The following is a 23,057-nucleotide window of genomic DNA, read 5'->3' on the forward strand; positions in this document are numbered from 1 at the left end:
GGATATAAGGGTGGCCGGGGCTGCAGACGGGTACCCTGGAGGGATTGTTGCGGAGCCGGAACCATGGTGCTGAGCTCGGGTGACAAGGCCAACGTGAAGTCCGTGTGGAGCAAGGTGCAAGGCCACCTGGAGGACTATGGCGCCGAGACCCTGGACAGGTAACCGCCGCTGCGCTCTGCCCTGCGCCCCGTCTGCGCCCGGCCAGGCCCCCCCTTAACCCGCCTTGTTCTTTGCAGGATGTTCACCGTCTTCCCCCAGACCAAGACCTACTTCTCGCACTTCGACGTTCACCACGGCTCCACCCAGATTCGGAGCCACGGCAAGAAGGTGATGCTCGCCCTGGGGGATGCCGTGAACCACATCGATGACATCGCCACGGCTCTCAGCGCTTTGAGCGACAAGCACGCCCACATCCTACGCGTGGATCCCGTCAACTTCAAAGTGAGTGACGGGGAGAAATGCCCCCCCCCACCCCAGGTCCGAGCCGGCTGCTCCCCCTCCCCCGGGGCGCTCCCCAACCTCCCTCCTGTGCGGCGCCCGCAGCCCTTGCTGTCCCTGTGCCCCCGCCCCTGGGCCGGACTGCTGGGTCATAGGGGCGCCCCATGACTGAACTGGGCCGGGGGGATGGGGCCAGGCTAGCTGAGGCCGGTTCGGGCAGTAGCTGGGTGGCCCCTCCTGTGCAGCCGGTTCCCAGCTCTTCTCACTCGCGTGCCTTGTCTTCCAGCTGCTGAGCCACTGCTTGCTGGTGGTCGTGGCCAGACACCACCCCACCCTCTTCACCCCCGACGTCCACGTCTCCCTGGACAAGTTCATGGGCACTGTGAGCACTGTGCTGACCTCCAAGTACCGTTAGGCGGCGGCCTCGGCCGGGCTGGCCTCCGCAGGCCCCTGTGCGCAGCAGCTGAGCAGCCCAATGATCTGAAATAAAAGCCGCTGCCTGGCGCTCCACGTGTGCTGTCCTGCTCTCTCCTTGCGCCGCGCGGGGCTGGGGCGGGAGGCCGCGGCCTGCAGGGGGCAGCTGGGCTGCGCGACAGCAGCGGGTGGGCCTCGTGGCGCAGCACCCCACCCAGCACAGTCCTGGGGGCGGCCGGGCGGGGACCCCTCGGCGCAGCCACACACCAGTCCCGGGAGGTCCGCCCCTGTGTGTTGCGAAGGCCACGTCTCTGCTGCGCTTCCCCGCACGGAGCAGCTTCTGCGCCGACCCCGGCGCCCCCAGCCCCGTGGCTCCCGCCCAGCTCGCCTCTGGCTGGCCCCAGCGGGAGCCGCCTCTGGGCCGGGGCTTCGCGGTGCCGCTGGGTTTTGATTTGCTCCTCATTGAGCAGCCGCGCTCTGGGGTAATGGAGCCTTTGTGGGCCCAGGTGGAGACTGGGGAGGCAGGAGCAGGCCCTCTGGGAAGCAGGTTCTTTGCCTTGGCTGGTGTTTGCCAAGACTCCTGCCATGGGGACAGGACGTGCCCTGGGACCCCCTTGGCTCGCCTCCCCATGGACCCCCCATGAGCCCAGCCTGTGGCACAGAGTGCTGAATCAGGCCCTCCTTTGGTCTGTCACCTAGTTAATGACTCCAGGGTATGGGAGACAGGCCCTGCCTGCTCTGTGCCAAGGCCTGTGGGTGCAGCTGCAACCTGCCAGCCCATGGACTCTTCGGGGCTGGTTTGTTCATGGGAACAGCGCTGGGCAGGAGGGGCTGTGGAGCTGCCTGGGGCCAGTGCAGCCACACAGTGAGGGGCAGGATGCTGGAACGATTTATATAGTGAGGGTGCTGAGAGCCATTGATCCAACTGTAAACCCCATATATAAAAGAAACCACTTCAAGCCAAGGGGTGTGACAGCTCCCCCAGTCCCAGCATCTATGGCAAGGGGCCTAGGAAAAGCTGTCAGGGGGCCTGGGCTCCCTCCTTTCTTGCAAGGCACCAGGTCCTCTGGCCTTCTGCACCTTTGGGACCCCACCCAGGGGTGGGCTGGCAGGGAGCCAGGCAATCCATCTGGGGGCAGGCTGGCAGGGGATGGGGACCCCACTCGGGGGTGGGCTGGCAGGTGCGCAGCATGTGTCCTGTCTATAGAGCGCCTGCACTATGACTTGCTGGGATCAGGCGAAGCCGGCGAGTGCTGAGAGGGGAGAACAGGCCACTGGGGAAGGCTGTGGGGCAGCCTGGGAGCTCCCTGCACCAAGCCCCTGACCCTTCCCATGCAGGCAGGAGGCAGGGGTCAAACACACCGAATGCAAACCCAGCCCGAGTCTCCAGGCCAAGTGGGAGGGGTGCCAGGAAACAGGGAGGAACAAGGTTTAAGTTAGAGCAAAAAGCAAAAGCTTCTGCCAAGCCCACCCCCACAAGGCAATGCCCTGAGCCCACCCCATGACAGACAGTGAGGGTGCCTGGGTGCAAACTCAGAATTGTCCCCCGGTCTGGCATTTGGAAGCCCTTGCTTAGGAGGTGAAAGGGATGCTGCCCTCTGCTAGTCTGGCCTTACTGATGTCAGATGGCACGTTGCCCCAGGGTGTGCCTGGCATGCAGGAAGGGGTAATGAGTTCTCTTCAGCCTAGTCACTGGTGCCCAGGGCCCGTGAGCCCCTTCATGAGCAGGAACCAGCCAGCTATCTTATGAAGCTCCAGCAGATTCCTTTATTGAGAGGTACAATTTCAAATCCATTATTCAGTGAGATGGAGGCTTCTGCTTGGGATCTCTTTCCAATATAGCTGGTGGGCATGAGAGCAGTGTGCAGGCCCAGGATGATCAGCAGGTCTCTCCTGCATCCCAAGGGAGGCCAGGGAGAGCCCAGAGAAGGAAGGTCAGGATTCAAAGGGAGTAATGAATAACTGCTATTCCAGAAAGCAATTCAGGTACTGCCCAGCAGTGGCATAGAGAACAAGGCAACCCTCCAGAATTTATGCCCTGAAGGACCCCAGAATTTACAAAGATTAGGATGGGCCTGCAGAAAGTTTAAGCACCTTGCAACAGCTCCAGACCCTATGAGCACTGCATCAGTAAGTGAGCAAGGAGCTCATAAGGAACCTGGAAACTTCATTATGGTATAGGGTGACCAGATGAAACAGACAAAATATCGGGACAGATGGGGGAGGCAACAACAGCAACCAAAAAAGCGGCCTGAGCTGAGTTGCCAAAGAAAAAAAAAAACCCGCCAGAGCGGCCAAAGCCGCAATATTGGGACAGCTGGCGTCCTGATCGTACATCGGTCGGGACGCAGGACAAAAACTAAAAATCGGGACAGTCCTGATTTTACCAGGACATCTGGTCACCCTATGATGGTAAGCACAGTGCGTAAGATTTCAGTGCATGGCATAAAGCGCCTAATGGGAGGCTATGTAAGAAACCTGAGGCCAGCAGAGCACGGAGAATCTGCATGTCAGCCATCTAGTTTTCTATCCAAGTATTCATGTACTGCAGAGATCTTTGCCTGCATGCACATAGGAAGCCTGTGCTATGCCCTGGCCTTCCTGCGACCCAGGGCAAGTCACATATTAACCTCTCTTGGCCTTGCTCCCCAGCAACAGGAAATCAGCAGCTCCCACTGCACTCAACAGGAGATGCAAATGTCCAACAGGAAAAGTCCTTTGCTTCAGTTTTCCCTGTCTCTAAAATGGGGATAATAACATTTCCACTCCATGTGCTTACAGATCATCAGGTGGAAAGTGCTGAATAACCAGATGCTTTTTCTTCTTCTTCTTCTCATGCTGAGCTTATAATTGTTGTGTCCTCCTGTGGACTCTCGGCAGCACAAGCTCAGATGTTATAATATATTCAGAGAAATAATTAACTGTATCAACCCATACAGAGTCCAAAGAGCAAAACGAGGCCTGTGCATGGCTTTGATTGGAGGCTGATCTATAAAGGAAGTGTGAAGTCAGAACCACTGGCTGGTTTTGCAAGGTAACCAAGCAAAGTGCCAGAATGTTTAAAATGTGCTAAAAGAATGAAGGTTCCTTGCCTGTAAAGTAACCAGAGTTCTGGGAGATGAGACTCATAAACAGGAGGATGCAGAGGCTCATCTCAGAGAAGAAACATCCATTTTTCTAAGTCCCATAATTCACTGACCCCAGACTTCCAAAGGAATGACAGAAGGACCCTCTGTGTTGGGGAAGGGTGGTCAGCTGTTTAAGAGAGGGAAGATATGAGAGAGAGAAACTTTGCAAAATACATTTAAAGTAGCCCGGCTCCTTATTCTCCCTTGTCTTCAGCTAAACATATATGCTGTTCCACTGGGGAGGGGAAAAGTTTACAGAGAGCTTTCGTGGGAGTAGATCCAGCAATATCCTGATGGCCAGGCATTCTAGTTTTTGTAAAGACGTTTTGTAAATAGTTTGAATGTGGCATTGTGATGGAATGGGGAAAATGTCCGGGCATGAGCAGGGTCCCCAATCTGCTAAGAGTAGCTATGTCCTCTTTCAATTTCTCTGTTAAAAGAAACCACTATAGGCTCCTGCTCCATGGACACTCCCCTTTTCCATTACTTTGGTTTTAAGTGTAATTCTGATATTCTTTGGGTCAGGGGGTTTGAAGGTAGGTGGGTAGGAGCCATGTGCCAAACCAGCATCATCCTTGCACATTACTTGGGTGCTGTGTATGAAGCTACCATGACTTTCTAGTTTTCAGTGCCTACGCTGTATAACTTTCAGTGTTTCCATCTTCTGATAACAGCCCAGCCCCCTCTCCAGTAATATTCAGCACTCACTTGCCCCCACCCCCACCCTCCCAAATGTGACACTGAAAACCATGAGCTAAGGGAGACTACAGACAAACACAAAAGGTCACAGACAGGATGGCGAGGGCTTTGTCATGCAGGAGATATGCTGAGTTCCTGACCATGCCTAGGAAAGAGGCACCAGCAGAACACCTCCATCTGGATGCTTGCTCTCAGGGGCTCTGTGCTCCTGGGGCAGCACATCTAAGACTATTGTGCTGGAGAGACGTTGGTTCTGAACTTCCATTCAGAAGCACTGTGAGGCCTAGAATGGTAAACAGACAGTAACTGAATTTCAATCGGCAGCACTAGGCAGTGAGGTGCAAACCCTCAGCATGGCTCTGAGCCCCGTTATCGCTGCAGCCAGCCAGGGCGTGCCTGGTCTTCTGGGTGTCCAGTGCCTCGCCTGCTGCAAGGGGCCGATAGAGGAACAGCGAGAGCTCACCACCCAGCCTTTGGGGTGTGGTCAGGAGCCCTTGGCAATGGATAGTCTCCAGGGACTTGATCCTGCCCTGGGCTGAGCACCCTCTAGGGCAAATGGAAGTAGAGGGTGCTCAGCACTTCCCAGGAGTGCTCAGCAGGATGGCGCCTGAGAGGTAAGTTTAAGAGAACGTTGGCATGGCTGGTGGTAAGATTGTGCACATTCTTCAAACTGTGACACTACAAAGATTTCCCCAGTGCTTAGCAGACTGCTGGGCTGCATCCTGCACCCAGTGAGGACACATCCCCCATTGCGAGCCATGGGAGCAGGATTAATCCAGTGTTGGCGCTTGCATGGGACACACTGGTTGCAGAGGCTCCAGGGAGCCTGCCAGGGCCCCAGGGAACAGCAAGTGTGAAATCCTGGCTTGGCTCCACAGAGGCAGGGGAATGCAGAGCTGTAGCTGGGACAGTTCGCCCACCCAACCCCCCACGGCACAGCACCCAGCACAGAGCAGGGACAGCACCAGCCCTACAAACGGATTTCAAAGGGAGGCAGACAAGATTCTGGAGCTCCAAAGCCAGGGCGAGAGACACCCCTCGATTCCCTCAGACCCCTCCAATCCTGCTTCACACCGTCCCTCAAATCAAGTCTGTAATAAAGTGATGCTTTATCAGGAAAAGAGGGCCTTGAGCTCAGAAGAGGAGGCTCCCCATGGCATTCAGGCAGAGTAAAGCAAGAAAGATCCACCTCCAACATACCTACTCCATGTCTCCTGGCACCCCCCATCACAGCACATCCTGGGCTTTGTGGGGAAGTATGTGTGAGCCTGGTGGAGAGTGTGTGTCTATGGAGAAGGGAGTGTGTGTAGACAGGAGCAATGTATGTGTGTGGGGAGGCGAGGGCATGAGGGATCCCCTGAGAATGTCAGGGATCATGGAGAATGTCTCATCGCTGAGTGATGAGGAAACCACTATCTGAATGCGGGATACAGTGCAAGATCGCAGAGACAGCATCCTTCTCCAGAGTGAGTGACCTGCCCCTAGGGCAGCAGCGGAGAGGAATGACAGAGGGACCCAGGGGATCAAACCCTGGACATTGGACCCAGGATGGGTCGAATCCCCTCTGCCAGGCATCTGAGGCCTCTGTCTCTGGCCACACTCTGCCAACGCTTGTATGAACAGCGTGTCATACCAGCAACTTCCCACTGAACCTAGGAGCATCCATGGAGCTAAGCTATGTGCGCGTGCAGGAGGGTGTGTGTCTGTGCTTGGAGGGAAGGTGCATGTGTGTATAGCAGGGGAGAGACTATGTGTGAGTGGTGCAGGGCAGTGTGTTTATAGAGGGGTACGTGTCTGTATTTGTAAGGCGCAGTGTGTATAGGGGGCAGGTTAGGTCACTGCATTATTATGATATGTCCATTCATTGTAATATATTATTGCTGATAGTCCAATACGAGATCCCAGCTATGACCTGGGCTGCCTGGGCACAGCAGAGCAGAGCTGTTCCTGTGTGTCAGAGGGATGGGGGGCTTTGAAATGTGCCCCTCTACCCAGGCCCAGGCTGCCCGCTGCAGCTCCGGGCCATGGCTGACAGCCACATGAGCTCTGGAGGAGTCAGGGCCAAATGGTTTAAAGCCCAGGATGGGAGCTGCAGCAAGACTCCAAATTGACCCTGACACCACAGGGCACCACCCATCTTCTCCTATGCTCAGATCAGGTCTGTGAGGGGCAAGATCAACATAGAGGTTGGGGGGGGAGGGAGCTGCCACTGTGGGGGAGGTTTAGGGTCCCTGAGCTATCTCTCTCCAGGGATGTGCTGCCAATAGTTTACCAAGGGGCTCCCTTTGCCTGTGAAAGCCCAGGTCCCAGGGTGTGCTGTGGAGACACAGGCAAGGGGCTGGGTGATCTGCTTGTTGGTTCATTTAGATAACCTGCTCTCCTATAGGCAAGGAGAGAGGCAGCCCCTGACTCAGCAGCTTCTGCTGGACATGGCCAGGCTCTGCATACTGAGCAAGTGCAGTATGCTGCTGGCATCATTGCAAAGTGGGAAAGGTGGTGACTGAGCCCAGCCAACCCCCTAAGGCACATGCTTGTTTAACTGATTTAGACCAAGCATGCAAAACAAACTATGAACAGTGAGGGGTCTTTGCCAGTTATTCATGTTTTTTCATCTTTTACCAAAGCTTTGTTTCCTTTTTCCTTTTCTTTGAGGTTTGCAGTTTCTGTGATATTGGTAATAACTTTGATGGGTCAATATAAAGGCATTTAATCCCCTGCCCCCAAACAGTAAGAATTAAGTGTTTGACAGTGTTAAATATTAAAGGCTAGATTTTTAAAAGTGCCCAGGTGCCCAGTTCCTGAGCCATGTAAATACTTTTTAAAAACTGGCCCTAAATTGCTAACGCAGACTTATACTAAACCAGTGTTATGTTATAACAGGGAGTGTGTCTGTGATCTGTGTATGCAGTGTTGCTGTAGCCATGTTGATCCCAGGATATTAGAGAGATGAGGTGACTGAGGTGTTATCTTTCACTGGATCAACTTCTGTTTGGTGCGAGAGACAAGAAGAAGAGCTTTGGGTAAGCTCGAAAGCTTGTCTCTCTCAACAACCAAAGTTGGTTCAGTAAAAGATGTTACCTCACCCACCTTGTCTCTTTGATCTATGGACAGTCACAAACCTCCCTTCAGCTGGTGGTCACGATAGCTGTCTTTCATTCAGGCTAAATGAAGAGAGCAGCTAAATGCCTTTTTGTTTAATGACAGCTGAAATAATAGAAGCCACGAGCCAAACCACAGATCAGCATGGCAAGGCGGAATAGGAGCCAAACCATGTGGGATTGGGGGTTTTGGAATTGTGAGCAAAGATTTGGAATTGTGAGCAAAGAAACTGCCTCCTGCTCTTTGTGCTGACACAACACGAAATGTTTTTCAGAATTTTGGAATTTCTCACTGGATGGCTAAGGACGCAACCCTACCCTGGCCTGGACCTGGCGGGAGGCAGGGAAATGCTGCTGCTGGGTCAGGAGAGTGCTAGGCAATGACTGGCAGTTCCCCTGTCTCGGGGTGAGGGGAGGGTACATGGAGTCTCGAGCTGAGCAGCCGAAGAGCTGTGCATTTTTGGGTGCATTACAGGTAGACAGTTCTCACATCACATGCATGCTGGCCCTGACTCTGAAAGGCGTTTGCATCTTTTTGGGTCAGTTTCATGATTTTTGGGGTCTGACTCAGGAATTTTGCTCTCGTAAGGTTGGTGACACTGAGGTTGCCACCCATTTTTCTGGGGATCAGCGAGTGGGAGAGGTGGGATGCCTGGACCAGAAGGAGGCAGCCGCCCCCACTGTCTCCTGCAATTCTGTGATGACAGCATTGGCCCTTCACTGTCCTGCTCCTGACAGACATTCTGACCAGACCAGGCCAGAGAGGGAACCAAATGACACCTCCCCTTCCCCAGCTTCAGCTAGAGTCTGAACACCACCTGGAATGGGAGATGTGGGTTCCTGCTGTAACCCCATCCTTTGTACATTATTTTCCTTCCCCCCACTTTATTTCTCCTCTTCTCTATCTCTCTCCTTTTGCCATTATGTAATTCAGACATTCAGAGATTCCAGGCCAGAAGGAACCATTGTGAACATCTAGTCTCACCTCCTGCATAACACAGGCTGGAGAACTGGCCCAAAATCATTCCTAGAAAATATTAATAAATGATTCTTTTAGAAAAACATCCAATCTTGATTTTAAAAATGGTCAGATGGAGAATCCACCACCCCCTTTGGTAAGTTGTTTCAATGGTAAATTACTCTCACGGTTAAAAAATAAGGCATTTTTTCCAGTCTGATATATTAAGAGCCTGTCAGAGCCAGCAAAGACTTCTTCCCCTTCTGCAACATGCCCCTGAGCAGAGAGGCAGCTACCAGCAATGCCTTCAACAGCCCTGTTCTGGGAACAGTTTGCCAGGTCCTGATCAGACCATGGGCCAGGCCTGTGTTTCTCCAGTGGTGAACTTGCAAGTGAAAGTTGGCACCAGAGTTGGAACCTTTGTTTTTTTTGCTCCACTTGTGTGTGTGATTGTCTTGTTTTGTCTTCAAGAAACCAGGATTGGATTCCAAGCACAACACCACCAGCAACAGCAACAACAGCTCCAGCCTATCTCAACTAACTGCTTCTCTTTTCCCCTCAAAAGGACAGTTAATACTGGTCAAACAGAGATATCCTCTACAAAAAACTCTCTATAGGTAAAGAGAAAAGAATAAGCCTTACTTAATACTTCACATTTCAAATGCTTTAGCTGTTTTCTTTCTTTTTCTGTGTCTTTAATAAAAGCTTTAAATGATTTTAATGGTGGGTATTACAATAGGAGCTGCCAGCAATAACTTGCTATGAAACTCCAGGCCGCACTGAACTCTTTAATCTTGTAAGAGTTTCAGGGGAAGCAGTGTGTCCTAGTGGATAGAGCACTGTACTGGCTTGGGACTCAGGAGACCTAGGCTCTCTTCCCAACTCCACCACTACCCTGCTGGGTGATCTTGGAAAGTCCTTTCAGCACCCTGTGCCTTGGTTTCCCCATCTGTAAAATAGGGATAATACTGACCTCTTGTGTAATGCACTTTGAGGTCTGCTGATGAAAAGCTGGTATTATTATTATTTATTAACATCTTACCCATTGTTGGACCAGACCCCACCTTTATCAACACAGCCTGCCCTGGATGAGAGTGTGCATGCTGAGCTTGGGGACAGGGCTGAAGCCTTCCTTCGATGGGCACTGCACTGTGACCCTGGCAGGAGTGACAAGATCAGTATGGCTGAGCTCAAAACAGATGCACAAAATGACAGTGTGACCATAAACCTCTGCTGCCTCCAGATGGCGCTGTCAACCTGCTTTATACTCATACCACTACTGCTAACAGTGCCAACCTGGCTTCAAACAGATACTTGTACCAAACCAACCAGCCAAAGCTAGAGATGGGCCTGTGACACAGATCTGGGTCTGAACCTCCAGGAGTTTAGTGCTGTCTGACACAGGGCTTGGTTTCAGCTCATTATAGAAAGAGGGAGCAACTGTAATAGCTGGATCTGGATCTTGCCCAGGTTCTGAACTCCACTCCAGAATTGAGGTGGCTTTGCCACTAGCTTTGCTTTGAACTGGAGTGAGGCCAGCTCCAGCAAGAAGAAAATTATGTGAGCATCAAACACCTGACCAGAAAAATCCCACCACCCATGCAGTTAATAACATGTAGTTAATAACGAATCCAGCATCCGTGTAGGTAATAACTAACCCATCAACCATGCAGTTAATATCCAGGCAATAGAGTATCTGGCACATTACAAAGCTGGCCAGTTCTCGCGGTTCTAGGAGTCACACTAATGGGTGACACAATCCATTCTGAAGTGCGGCTCTGCCCTGTAGAGTGACTTTGTGGCCTTGTCTTGGGGATTTCTGATCCAATCTGACCAGTTGACAACTTTCACGTGACAAACAAACACGCTGACTTTCACAATAAGCCAAAAATCAAGCTAATCCCATTTCAAAACAAGCCAATCACTACGAACCCCAACACCCTATGTGACTAGATCCCCGCGGCCCGCAGTCTGGGACTGTAGTGGGCTCACTGTGCACCCCTGACTCTTTCCCCCACGTTGCCCCTGCTTGCCCCTTGCCCTTGCTTGCTGGGAGCCAATCAAAAAAGAAAAAAAAAAAGAAACAACAAGCTACAAAAAGCTACAAGCCAAACAAGCTACAAGCCAAAAACTCAAAGCCAATTAAGCCAAAACTAAGCCCAGTTTCTGTGGGTTTTTTTGCTGGTTTGGCATGTCTGAATCTGACCTGCTGGCAAGTTCAACACTGTTCTTACTCTCACTCTCAGCCCTGCCTCCTTTAGTTGGCTCAGTTGGGCCCAGCTGCTCTGACACACCGGCGCTGGCCTGATCTACCCATAGGGACTGGCTACTCTGTATCAGGGCCCCACTCCCAGCCATAGCTGTGTATGTCAGTGACAGCTCTGTCTCATTCCTACTGCCCCTGCAGAGCCAGCCCAGCTCTGGGAGAGGGACCTGGGGGTCTATTCTGATTCATTTAGCACAGTCAATGCCATTAGATGAGTTCCCACTCTAGGGCCAAATTGATCATGCAGTGACATCTGGGTACATGAAGAGAGCAGGGTGCACAGCTGGAACGGAAACCAGTATCTTTATTGCCATTGACGTGCATGAACCAGGAGAAGCCCCATGTGACTATGAGAGCCTGTGGGCTGCGGCAGGGCTGGAAGAACAGTCCATCAAGAGTAGTGGAGCCCAGTGGTCACCCACTCCCATTGCGTGGTGTGACCCTTTAAGATTTTGAAAGGTCCAATATATATGCAAGGACTTAGGAGATAGTGGTAGAGGATGTTGTTGCCTCCCCCTTCCACCCCCGTAACACCTTTTAGGGTTGCCAACCCAGGAGTCTCCAGGAATTAAAGATTAATCTTTAATTAAAGATTATGTCATATGATGAAACAGCCAGGAATACATCCTACCAAAACTGGCAACCCTACCTTTCATAGCAGGGCAGGCACCAGTAGGACAATGCTGCCTGCTGAACTTTCTGAGGCTGAGGACTAAATGGGCGGAAGGGGCCAGCTGAGAAAGAAGCTGGCTGAGGCCCTGCACCTGGCTAACTCACAACCCAGCTCCAAGGAGGAGAGCTGGGGACTATGGTTTAAGGAGAGAAAGAGAGACTAAAAGGTACTGGGAAGAAGGCCCAGAGGACAGGCTTCAGAGGAGCCCTGAAGGCCAGAAGAACCTTTGAGACCATTGTTTGGACTTGTTACCCTGAAAAGGGATTGATCTCAGTGACCCAGCTGGAGGGCTCAGCCACATGAACCCTGGGAGAGATAGAACACCCTGGGGAGGAGGAAACTGAGACAGGGAGCACATGCAGGGCCACAAAGGGGCATGCTGGAGCGCAGTACCCCTAGACAGGCCTGTTAGAGCTGAAACCCAAATTTAGACCCCGTGAAACCCAGGGGATCTCTTAAAGGTGGGAAGTCTTTGTAACCCTTTTAGAAATCCAATAGTACTTGGGTGGAAAAAAACAGATCTTCCCTCTACAGGAGGATAGAATGTGGAACTAGCTGCCAAGTGAACTCTCAGGGAATGGAGGGAGAGCCCTGTCCCCGTTCGGTGGAGCAGGTGACCCAGAATAAGCTGTGTAGAAGCCTGCAAAGAAGAAGTACCCCTCTACTGGTACCACAGAGAGAAGTGGTACCCCACTTCATGAGGTAAGCATAGCTGGTGGATGGATTTCTGCTATTAAAAATATATATATTTTGAACCTCTAGGGAACACGCTGTTTCCTGTGGAATTAACCACTGAGCATCCAAGCTGTCAGATGGAGGCTGAGAGGTTGGGATGTGTCATCAGACCATGGTTCTGTGAAACAAAATGGGAGGACAAAGGGAGGGAAGATATGAGCACACCACACAAAATGGAGATGTTGAGAACAAAACTAATCAAGCACCTAAAGGACATGAAGAGAAGAAATTATTGAATTGAACTATATACCAGTGTTAGCAGCATGGGTAACAAATGAGAGGAATTGGAATTGCTCATTTATTAGCATAAATTTGGCTCAGTTGGTATTACTGATACTTGGTGGGATGATTCCCATGATTGGAATGTTAAAATCAATGTTTAGAACCTATTTTGGAAGGATCAGTGGGCAAAAGGGTAAAGGATGTGGCAGTCTACATAAAAAATGGCACCACCCGTTTTCAGGTTACTGATAGCTGTTAGAAAATGATCTTGAACACTTACTGATCAGTGCCTAACTGGCAGTGGTTCTCAAACTTCATTGCATGGAGACCCCCTTCTGACAACAAAAATTACTACATGACCACAGGAGGGGGGACCAAAGCTTGAGCCCACCCGAGCTCCACCTCCCCAGGGGGCGGGCCAAAGCCTGAGCCCCACGACTGCAGGCGGAGGAGCCAAAGCCAAAGGCCAAGGGCTTCAGCCCATAACCTGAGCCCTGCCACACCGGGCAGTGGGCCTCGGGCTTGGGCTTGGGCCCCAGGCAGTGGGGCTCGGGCTTGGGCTTTGGCCCTGGACCCCAGCAAGTCTAACACCAGCCCTGATGACCACATTAAAATGAGTTGTGACCCACTTTGGAGTCCTGACCCACAGTTTGAGAATCTCTGTGGGAAGCAGGTAAAGCACAAGATGGGGTGTTAGTCAGTGTGTGCTACATACCACACAATCACACTATGGACAGGTGACCAGTGACAAATTCAGACAGGAAATAAGGTATACATTTTTAATGGTGAAAGTAATTAACCATTGGAACAACTTACTAAGGGTCATTGAGGATTCTCCATCGCTGACAATTTTTAAATCAAGTCTGGATGTTTTTCTAAAGGATCTTCCCTGGGATTGCTTCTGGCCTTGGAATATATGAATGTGGAGGGCAGATTATCCCACATCTGCCTACTGTAGGGCTCTTCCACCCTTTCTTCCTCTGTCAGACATGACCCTGACTAGATGGATCTGTGTCTGATGCAGTCTAGCAATTCCTGTGTTCTGAAATCAAACACTGATCAAGAAAAATGTTGCTGAGTCTCCCTTTATTCCATCAGATCTAGAACTATATATATATAACAACATGAACAGAACCAGTCTCCTCTCTTCAATAGCTATAGAGTGACTGTGGTCACTTCAGGACTTGGAAGTGCTCATGTAAGATGCATTTATTTGTTCAGAGAGCAGACTGAAGAGCTTCACCCAGGAGAGGGACACCTCGGTGCTGAATTCATTTCCCAGGAGTTCTTTGCAGACATTCAGGATCACCTGAAACATGCTCTGTCAAAGGAACACAGAGCGAGTGAGACACAAATGCAAAATTGCATTAAGGTTGGTAAATTCTTCAGCTTGAAAGGAACCAATTCTGAACAAGCCCCTAGGTGCAGTGCAGTAACCCTGGAGTGACTGGCAGCACTGCCTGCCAGTTATCAATCCTCTTACATCCTTTGGGAGCAGGATCCCAAACTGACTGCCCCTGTTCTCCTCACCTCTAGGGCTACCTACTCTTACCTCTCTGTTTGTGTTACAAAGTTAAATTCTTGTGGCTTTTATAGAGCAGCAGCTCTTGTGCTTATTAGACTTTGGCTCAGATGTGAGGGAGCCATGGAGCTGAGGGTCATCCAGGGCTCTGTGCCCTAGGGTTAGGGTTCATATGGGTAGGGTACTAGAAGTTAGGGTTAGGATTCCTATGGGTAGGTTATGTGGAGCTAGATTTAGGGTTCCTGTGGCTAGAGCTCCCTGCCCTAGGGCTAGGATTCCTATGGGTAGGGTAATTGGAACTAGGGTTAGGATTCCTATGGGCAGGGCTCCCTGCCCTAGGGTTAGGGTTCCTATGAGAAGGGTACTTAGAGCTAGGGTTAGGGTTCCTAGGGTAAGGGTCCCCACTCTAGAGTTAGGTTTCCTACGGGTAGAGTATTAGGAGCTAGGGTTAGGGTTCCTATGGGTACAGCTCCCGGCCCTAGGCTTAGGATTGCTATGGAGAAATTAGAGCTATGGATAGCATTCATATTGATAGGTTACTTGGAGCTAGGGTTACTGTTCTTATGGATAGGTCTTCCCTCCCTAGAGTTAGGTTTCCCATGAGTAGGACTCCCCAATGTAGGGTTAGGGTTCCTATGGGGAGGGTGCTTGGAGGTAGGTTAGGTTTCCTATGGGTAGGGTGCTTGGAGGTAGGTTAGGTTTCCTATGGGTAGGGTGCTTGGAGCTAGTAGTAGGGTTCCTATACCTGGAGACACTGCACTCACTGTCACCTTATTAGCCCTCTGCAGCTCTTGACTTTCTCCATGTAAGTTACTGCTGTGGGTGTTACGGGGTGTCAAACAATTACATGGGGGAGGGGAGGTGGGCTGCAGCCAGGAACAGGAGTGGAGGCGTCCATTGGATCCTCTCTCTACTGAGACATGGGCTATTTTATGAAAACATTTGAAAAACTACCAGTGGAGGCTGAACCTTATTTTATAATGTCCTGCCCGTATTTCCGCACCTATCACCTGTAACTGTACTAATGGGCTGTTTGCTTCCACTTCAGCATCGTGGGGGGTGTTATCTAAGGCTGGACCTAACACTGATCTCTGCAGGACTCACTAGATGTCTTCCCCAAATCTGCACCTTCCCAATGATCATTCCTTTTAGTTTAAGCTTCTGGAGCCAGGGTTCAAACCAAGTGTTAGTGTTTGCATCTAAGCCCATTTAAGTGCATTTTGCTGGTATTTTTTTATTAGAAGTTAAATACTTTGTAAAGACTTTGTGATGAGAGGAAGGACGATGTAGGTGTGGATCTGGCTGTGGGTCCAGAGATCTGAGTCAGTTCCTAACTCTGCCACAGACTCCTGATGTGACTTGGGGAAAGTCACTTATCCAAGTTCCCTCTCTGTAACATAGGGGCTATCCCTTCTTTGTCTATCTTGTGTGTGTGGGCTGTAAGCTCTTTGGGGACGAGGACTATTATTGTATGTGTGTACAGAGCCGAGCACAACAAGGCCCTGATCTTGGTTGAGGCCTCTGGGGGTTATTGTAATAAATGTCATAAATATAGAGAGAAGGGTAGCATAAAATCCCTCCTTGGCAGCTATACTGAATTGCCTTACCTGTAAGGGGTTAAGTAGTTCAAATAACCTAGTAGGTACCTGACCAGAAGGACCAATGAGGAAAGAAGATACTTTCAAATCTGGGGTGGGGGTGTGGGGGAAGGTTTTGTTTGTGCTCTCTTTGTTGTTCCCTCTCCGGTTGGAAGGAGAGAGACCAAGCAGGTACAACATCTCCTGAAAATATACCTGGAATAATAGATCTAAAACCACAGAAATTGTAAGTAGGGCAAGGAAATGTGTTAGGTTGTCTTTTGTTTTGGCTTGTGAATTTTCCTATGCTACAAAGGTAGTTTTATTCCTGTTTTTGTAACTATGAAGCTGAGTCCAGAGGGGAGTCCTCTGTGTTTTAAATCTTTTTATTACCCTGTAAAGTTACCTTCCATCCTGATTTTGCAGGTGTGATTCTTTTACTTTTTTCTTTAAAAATAAAGTTTCTTCTTTTAAGAACCTGATTGATTTCAGTGCCTGAAGACAAAGGGTCTGGTCTGTGCTTACATTGCTAAGGCAATTAGTTGAAATATTATTCTCAAGTCTCCCCAGGAAAGGGGGTGAAGGGACTTGGGGGGATAAGGATTCCAAGTACCCATTCCCTGAATTTTTGTATAAATCACTTGGTGGTGGCAGGAATACCGTTCAAGGACAAGGAAAGGAATTTGTGCCTTGGGGAAGTTTTAACCTAAGCTGGTAGAATAGGTGCTTAGGGGGTCTTTCATGAGGGTCCCCACATCTGCACTCCAGAGTTCAGAGTTGGGTGGGGGGAACCCTGACAACAGCCCAGCACAACAGGGCCCTGATCTTGGTTGAGGCCTCGGGGGGTTATTGTAATAAACTTCTGTGATCTCATTTTCCATACATTTGATTGCACAAACAATTGAACTTGCATGGCATGGGTGCTTTATTAACTCTACTGCTTATTGCACATGCCTATGCTAATCTCCTGCTTTTTGACAACCATGTCACAATGTGTGAACATGCATAGCTATGCCTCTGGGATACTGATCTGTCCCCCGTGCCAGAACAAATAGCTGTAATCTCTAAACAAAGCATGTTCCCTTGATGTCTGCATGCATCAGTACCTGGAAATTCACTGATGGCACTTGGTGCACATTCTTGTGCTTGACTGCTAGACGGTCCAGAATCCTGCAGGCCTGCTTCCAATTGTCCAGGTTTTCAGTCACCTGGTTGAGGGCAACCATGACTCTCCGGCCATGGAAACGCACCAGCGGATCCTCCTGCAGGTTGCCTTCAGTCGGGATGGTCTTGAAGTATGCTTTTGTCTCAGGATAATCTGTGAAGAGTCTGTACTGGGAAGAAACAATAGTGACTGAAAATCACAAATTAGCAAAGCAAGCCCACTGTGGTTTTACTGTGGCTTTAAGAGTATCTCCAGAGTGGGAGATGACTGTGGGAGGAGGCTATTGGTTTTAGGTTAGACTGACAGATTGACCAGAGTTAAAATGTCTATATGTTAACTATGTATCTAATAAAGGCCATTGTTAAATTACTAGCAATGAATTAAGGTAATAGTTACTCAGCAGTGAAAAACAAGTTTGAATGAAATAATATGGATCAATTAAGAGTTCTGACATTTCTAACAATGTTGCAAAATGCTGAAAAGGTTTAAATAAATATTTGATTTATTTTTGAGGGCATAGGAATTTACTTATAAGACAAAAAAAGATTGTCATCTTTTTTAATATCGCAGGCACTGAAGCAATTTCATTATATAATTCATTTGAGCTTAATGTTAGAGAACAAACTGACTATGAGTTTGTCTTAGAAAAAAATTGAGGCATACTGTTTACAAACAAGAAATGAAACATTTCTGAAAGATTTCAGTTTCACTCAAGAAATCAAATGGAGGAAGAGATTTTTGAATAATTTTTAACATATCTAAAGATGTCAGACACATAATTTCCAGAACCAATATGATTTAATGATAAGAGATCAAATTGTGATGCATATACAAGATATTAGTATAAGAAAAAGACTGTTAGAAGAACCAGATCTAAATCAGGAAAAAGTAGCCAGTGAAATATATGCCAAGAAAAACCTTTCTTGCTATGTGACTGTTCAACAATGTGTTCCCTACCATTTAAAGATGACGTGTGGGGGACCCACAGATTATGTGCCTCCCCCGCCCCTGATTTCTGCCAGGGTTTGCCGGCCCCACTTGGTCACATGATCTGGCTGGGCCCCCTCCCTGTGCAGCAACTTCCAGAGCCCATGAGCTGCGACCACGGGCAGAGGTAGGAGCAACAGCTGGTAGCTGCAGGGAGGATCCACTGCTTTCTGGGAGGGGAGACTGAGGGTAAGGGGCCAGGGCTTGAGCTGCTCTTGGGGCGGCTGAACCTTTACACTGTGCCCTCCTGATATCAACAGGTATGGGTTGTCTCTGAGCTAGAGTCTTGGGGCTTGGTGCCCAGTTACAGTGACAACATGCATTTGCACCAAAACAGAGGTGCTCCCAGTTTCAGGCCCCTGTGGACTGCCAGGGTGCGTCCGTAGGTCTCAGTCCATAAGCTCTGGAAATCTGGCAACAAGGCCTGTTCCTGAGAATTCCACATCAAAGTTCAGAAAAACTTCCCATCATGACTTCTTAATCCATTCTGGTTGGTGCTAATTATTGTTGCCCTGAAACATTATGCTCCATGTTACCAGGAGATAGAGGTCATTGGACCCTCTTTCCAGGTACTAATGACAGTGAATGGTGATAACTTTGCTTAGTTGGGACAGTAACAGCAACAATTCTGCTTAATGGGGACATATCTGGCCAGTGCTGAGGCTTCATAAATTTTTAAGGCAAGAGGCACTATTAGATCATTTAATCTGATCTCTTTGTATAAAACAGGCCACAGAATTTAGTCTAGTTACTCCTCCAGTAAGTTCAATTGCATGGTATTTAGCCAGGGTGAAACATTCAGTTGAGGCTTCTTATTACAGAGTTTGTCAAATACACATTAAAAGAAGCCCTGTATTTTGATTCAGTAAATCATTTTATTTCATTATATGTTTTTCAGACTGATATATTGAATGGCCTCTTCTCTTAATTGTGACAGCTGCTTAACTGTTTACTGGGGTATCCAAAAGGACAAACTTGGGGTAGGTCCAGGTGGCAAAAAACAAAGGATATTTGAAGGAAGAGGACCCCCTTAATCCAAAGCATTCCCTTTCAGAGTGAACTAGCACCCTCTCATAGTGTGACTCCTGTCCTGTATTTGTATGAAGCTATTTATATCATACTATTTTAGCTAGACAAATTCCCAAGGGTGCTTAGGAGTGACAGCTGCAACATTACAAAAGTCCAAGTGTGAACAGATGGACTTCAAGGAATTTACAAAAGAGTAATGCTCAGTATCTTGGACCAGCAATTTTAAATGTGCAGCAATATCACCCCCTCAGTGACAGAGGATAGAAACTGACTAATTCACTCCCAAAGCTGTTCAGTCCCTTTGGTAGATCACCTGATGCACACTCATTAACAAAACCTCTTAGAAGAACGCATTATCCTGGAACACATCTGGCCAGCAACTATTAAAGGGAATAATAGTGCGTCCCCAGTGAATGTAGTGGGAGGGGAAAGGAATCCTGCACAATGAGCATCATAGTAAAGGGCAGAATGAAAGGAACAGTTATATTTTTAATGAACATTATTTCGAAGCACATTTCAGTTTGAATAACCCTCTTCAGCTCAGAGACCAGACAGCAAAGGGGAAAGGCAGAACGAGGGCTTTCTGTCTTCTTGAACCTCATGCCAAACTGATGAGAAGGATGCATGTTGTCACTGTCCACCAGGCATCTCCATCCCCTTAGTCCAGAGGCCCAGCTTCAGAATCTATGGATTTAGAATTTGAACTGAACCTGGAGTTCATATTATTGACTGAAACAAAACCACACGCTGAAGATGAGAGGAGCTCAGAGAACAGAGCAGACCTGCTCATCCCGTTGCAGAGTAATGCCCTAAGTCTTCACTCTCAAGCAGCACAGAAACAGAGAGGGATGTTTCATGGGGAAGGAGAAGAGTGAAAAGTTTCCAGTGGAGTAAAATCAAATGTATGGTGCTCTGCTACGACCTTTATCTGCAAGTCTGTCTCGTGGGCAATCACAGTCACTATATAAATACACTCACAGCAGGTATATGCAGTGTTGTTGTAATTGTGTCAGTCCCACAATATTAGGGAGACAATGATAAAAGACAAAAACACTACATCACCTGTGGGAGAACACTTTTCACAAAGCGATCACTGTATCTGACCTATGAGTCCTCACCCTCAAAGGAAACCTGCACAACACTTTCAAAAGACGAGCCTGGGAGCTTAAATTCATAACTCTGCTGCTAGACACTAACAATCATGGTCTTAATAAAGTCACTGGATTTATGGCTTATTACAACAATCTGTATCCCATTAGCCCCCCTTTTTGTCTTATGACTGCAGGGATGTTACACCAGGCCACTTCACCTTGAATGGTCTCGTAGCACATATTCTATTTATGCTAAACTATCTGTTCCACCTTGTATTTAGCTGGCACACTCTTGAGTACCTTTCCTAGCCCGGAAGAAGATCTCTGTGTAGCTTGAAAGATTGTCTCTCTCACCTACAGAAATTGGTCCAATAAAAGATATCTCACAACAGCTATGTTTAGTAGAGACAGAAGGAACAACAGTGAGGATATCAGATGTCACAAACAAGCACAGAAGAAAGCTACATTTTATAGCATATTTTACACTATGGTTTGAATTAAAATGACAGCAGGAACTAAACCCAGATAAGCAGGAAACCCTTGAATGTCATGACTCACCTGATCACAATTGTTTTGCCATTCTCTTCTGGATTCTCAAATAACTTTGCCCAGATGTGTTGGATATTCTTCTTATCAGCATCAGTTAACAAAGCCATGATGCCTGGAGGATGCTCCCTGATGAAGTGACAAGATAGCAGACAATTTTCAGCCCCTGCTTTTGGAGGAAGCCAAGCATTCTAGATGAGTTCACCAAGAACAGACATAAATGTTCAGTGTGAAACCACTGCTTCGACAGGAGGGGACTGTCTGTGACACAGGACTTACTTTCATTCTGTACTCCAGAGAGACAGAGGGTATGTCTACACTACGAAATTAGGTCGAATTTATAGAAGTCGGTTTTTTAGAAATCGGTTTTATATATTCGAGTGTGTGTGTCCCCACAGAAAATGCTCTAAGTGCATTAAGTGCATTAACTCGGCGGAGCGCTTCCACAGTACCGAGGCAAGCGTCGACTTCCGGAGCGTTGCACTGTGGGTAGCTATCCCACAGTTCCCGCAGTCTCCGCTGCCCATTGGAATTCTGGGTTGAGATCCCAATGCCTGATGGGGCTAAAACATTGTCGCGGGTGGTTCTGGGTACATATCGTCAGCCCCCCGTTCCCTCCCTCCCCCCCCCCCCCCCATGAAAGCAAGGGCAGACAATCATTTCGCGCCTTTTTTCCTGAGTTACCTGTGCAGACGCCATACCACTGCAAGCATGGAGCCCGCTCAGCTCACTTTGGCAATTAGGAGCACATTAACCACCACACGCATTATCCAGCAGTATATGCAGCACCAGAACATGGCAACGCGATACCGGGCGAGGAGGCGACGTCAGCGCGGTCCCGTGAGTGATCAGGACATGGACACAGATTTCTCTGAAAGCATGGGCCCTGACAATGCATGCATCATGGTGCTAATGGGGCAGGTTCATGCTGTGGAACGCCGATTCTGGGCTCGGGAAACAAGCACAGACTGGTGGGACCGCATAGTGTTGCAGGTCTGGGACAATTCCCAGTGGCTGCGAAACTTTCGCATGCGTAGGGGCACTTTCATGGAACTTTGTGACTTGCTTTCCCCTGCCCTGAAGCGCATGAATACCAAGATGAGAGCAGCCCTCACAGTTGAGAAGCGAGTGGCGATAGCCCTGTGGAAGCTTGCAACGCCAGACAGCTACCGGTCAGTTGGGAATCAATTTGGAGTGGGCAAATCTACTGTGGGGGCTGCTGTGATGCAAGTAGCCCACGCAATCAAAGATCTGCTGATATCAAGGGTAGTGACCCTGGGAAATGTGCAGGTCATAGTGGATGGCTTTGCTGCAATGGGATTCCCTAACTGTGGTGGGGCTATAGATGGAACCCATATCCCTATCTTGGCACCGGAGCACCAAGCCGCCGAGTACATAAACCGCAAGGGGTACTTTTCGATAGTGCTGCAAGCTCTGGTGGATCACAAGGGACGTTTCACCAACATCAACGTGGGATGGCCGGGAAAGGTGCATGATGCTCGCATCTTCAGGAACTCTGGTCTGTTTCAAAAGCTGCAGGAAGGGACTTTATTCCCAGACCAGAAAATAACTGTTGGGGATGTTGAAATGCCTATATGTATCCTTGGGGACCCAGCCTACCCCTTAATGCCATGGCTCATGAAGCCGTACACAGGCAGCCTGGACAGTAGTCAGGAGCTGTTCAACTACTGGCTGAGCAAGTGCAGAATGGTGGTAGAATGTGCATTTGGACGTTTAAAGGCGCGCTGGCGCAGTTTACTGACTCGCTTAGACCTCAGCGAAACCAATATTCCCACTGTTATTACTGCTTGCTGTGTGCTCCACAATATCTGTGAGAGTAAGGGGGAGACGTTTATGGCGGGGTGGGAGGTTGAGGCAAATCGCCTAGCTGCTGGTTACGCGCAGCCAGACACCAGGGCGGTTAGAAGAGCACAGGAGGGCGCGGTACGCATCAGAGAAGCTTTGAAAACCAGTTTCATGACTGGCCAGGCTACGGTGTGAAAGCTCTGTTTGTTTCTCCTTGATGAACCCCCCCGCCCTTTGGTTCACTCTACTTCCCTGTAAGCTAACCACTCTCCCCTCCTCCCTTTAATCATTGCTTGCAGAGGCAATAAAGTCATTGCTGCTTCACAGTCATGCATTCGTTATTCATTCATCACACAAATAGGGAGATGACTACCAAGGTATCCCAGGAGGGGTGGTGGAGGAGGGAAGGAAAATGCCACACAGCACTTTAAGCACAGCACTTTAAAAGTTTACAACTTTAAAATTTATTGAATGACAGCCTTCTTTTTTTTGGGCAATCCTCTGTGGTGGAGTGGCTGGTTGGCCGGAGGCCCCCCCACCGCGTTCTTGGGCGTCTGGGTGTGGAGACTATGGAACTTGGGGAGGAGGGCGGTTGGTTACAGAGGGGCAGCAGTGGCAGTCTGTGCTCCAGCTGCCTTTGCTGCAGCTCAACCATACACTGGAGCATACTGGTTTGGTCCTGCAGCAGCCTCAGCATTGAATC

At 49.1% G+C, this 23,057-nt stretch overlaps 2 protein-coding genes across 2 annotated transcripts; one reads left to right on the forward strand and one right to left on the reverse strand.

Annotated features, from left to right (window-relative positions):
- On the forward strand, nucleotides 1–948 carry LOC125643413 (hemoglobin subunit alpha-A). Its single transcript, XM_048865963.1, has 3 exons — nucleotides 1–158; nucleotides 237–441; nucleotides 725–948. Exons 1-3 carry the CDS (start codon nucleotides 64–66, stop codon nucleotides 851–853), a joined length of 429 nt encoding a protein of 142 aa, XP_048721920.1. The 5' UTR covers nucleotides 1–63; the 3' UTR covers nucleotides 854–948.
- Nucleotides 949–13,495: 12,547 nt separating this feature from the next.
- Nucleotides 13,496–20,716, reverse strand: LOC125643417 (cytoglobin-1). Its single transcript, XM_048865966.2, has 3 exons — nucleotides 20,561–20,716; nucleotides 16,837–17,059; nucleotides 13,496–13,952 (listed from the first exon to the last, which is right to left on the reverse strand). The coding sequence occupies exons 1-3, from the start codon at nucleotides 20,656–20,658 to the stop codon at nucleotides 13,809–13,811; spliced, it is 465 nt and encodes a 154-aa protein (XP_048721923.1). The 5' UTR covers nucleotides 20,659–20,716; the 3' UTR covers nucleotides 13,496–13,808.
- Between the last annotated feature and the right edge of the window lie 2,341 nt (nucleotides 20,717–23,057).

The sequence above is a fragment of the Caretta caretta genome, chromosome 10 (genome assembly GCF_965140235.1).
Source record: "Caretta caretta isolate rCarCar2 chromosome 10, rCarCar1.hap1, whole genome shotgun sequence".
NCBI lineage: Eukaryota > Metazoa > Chordata > Testudines > Cheloniidae > Caretta > Caretta caretta.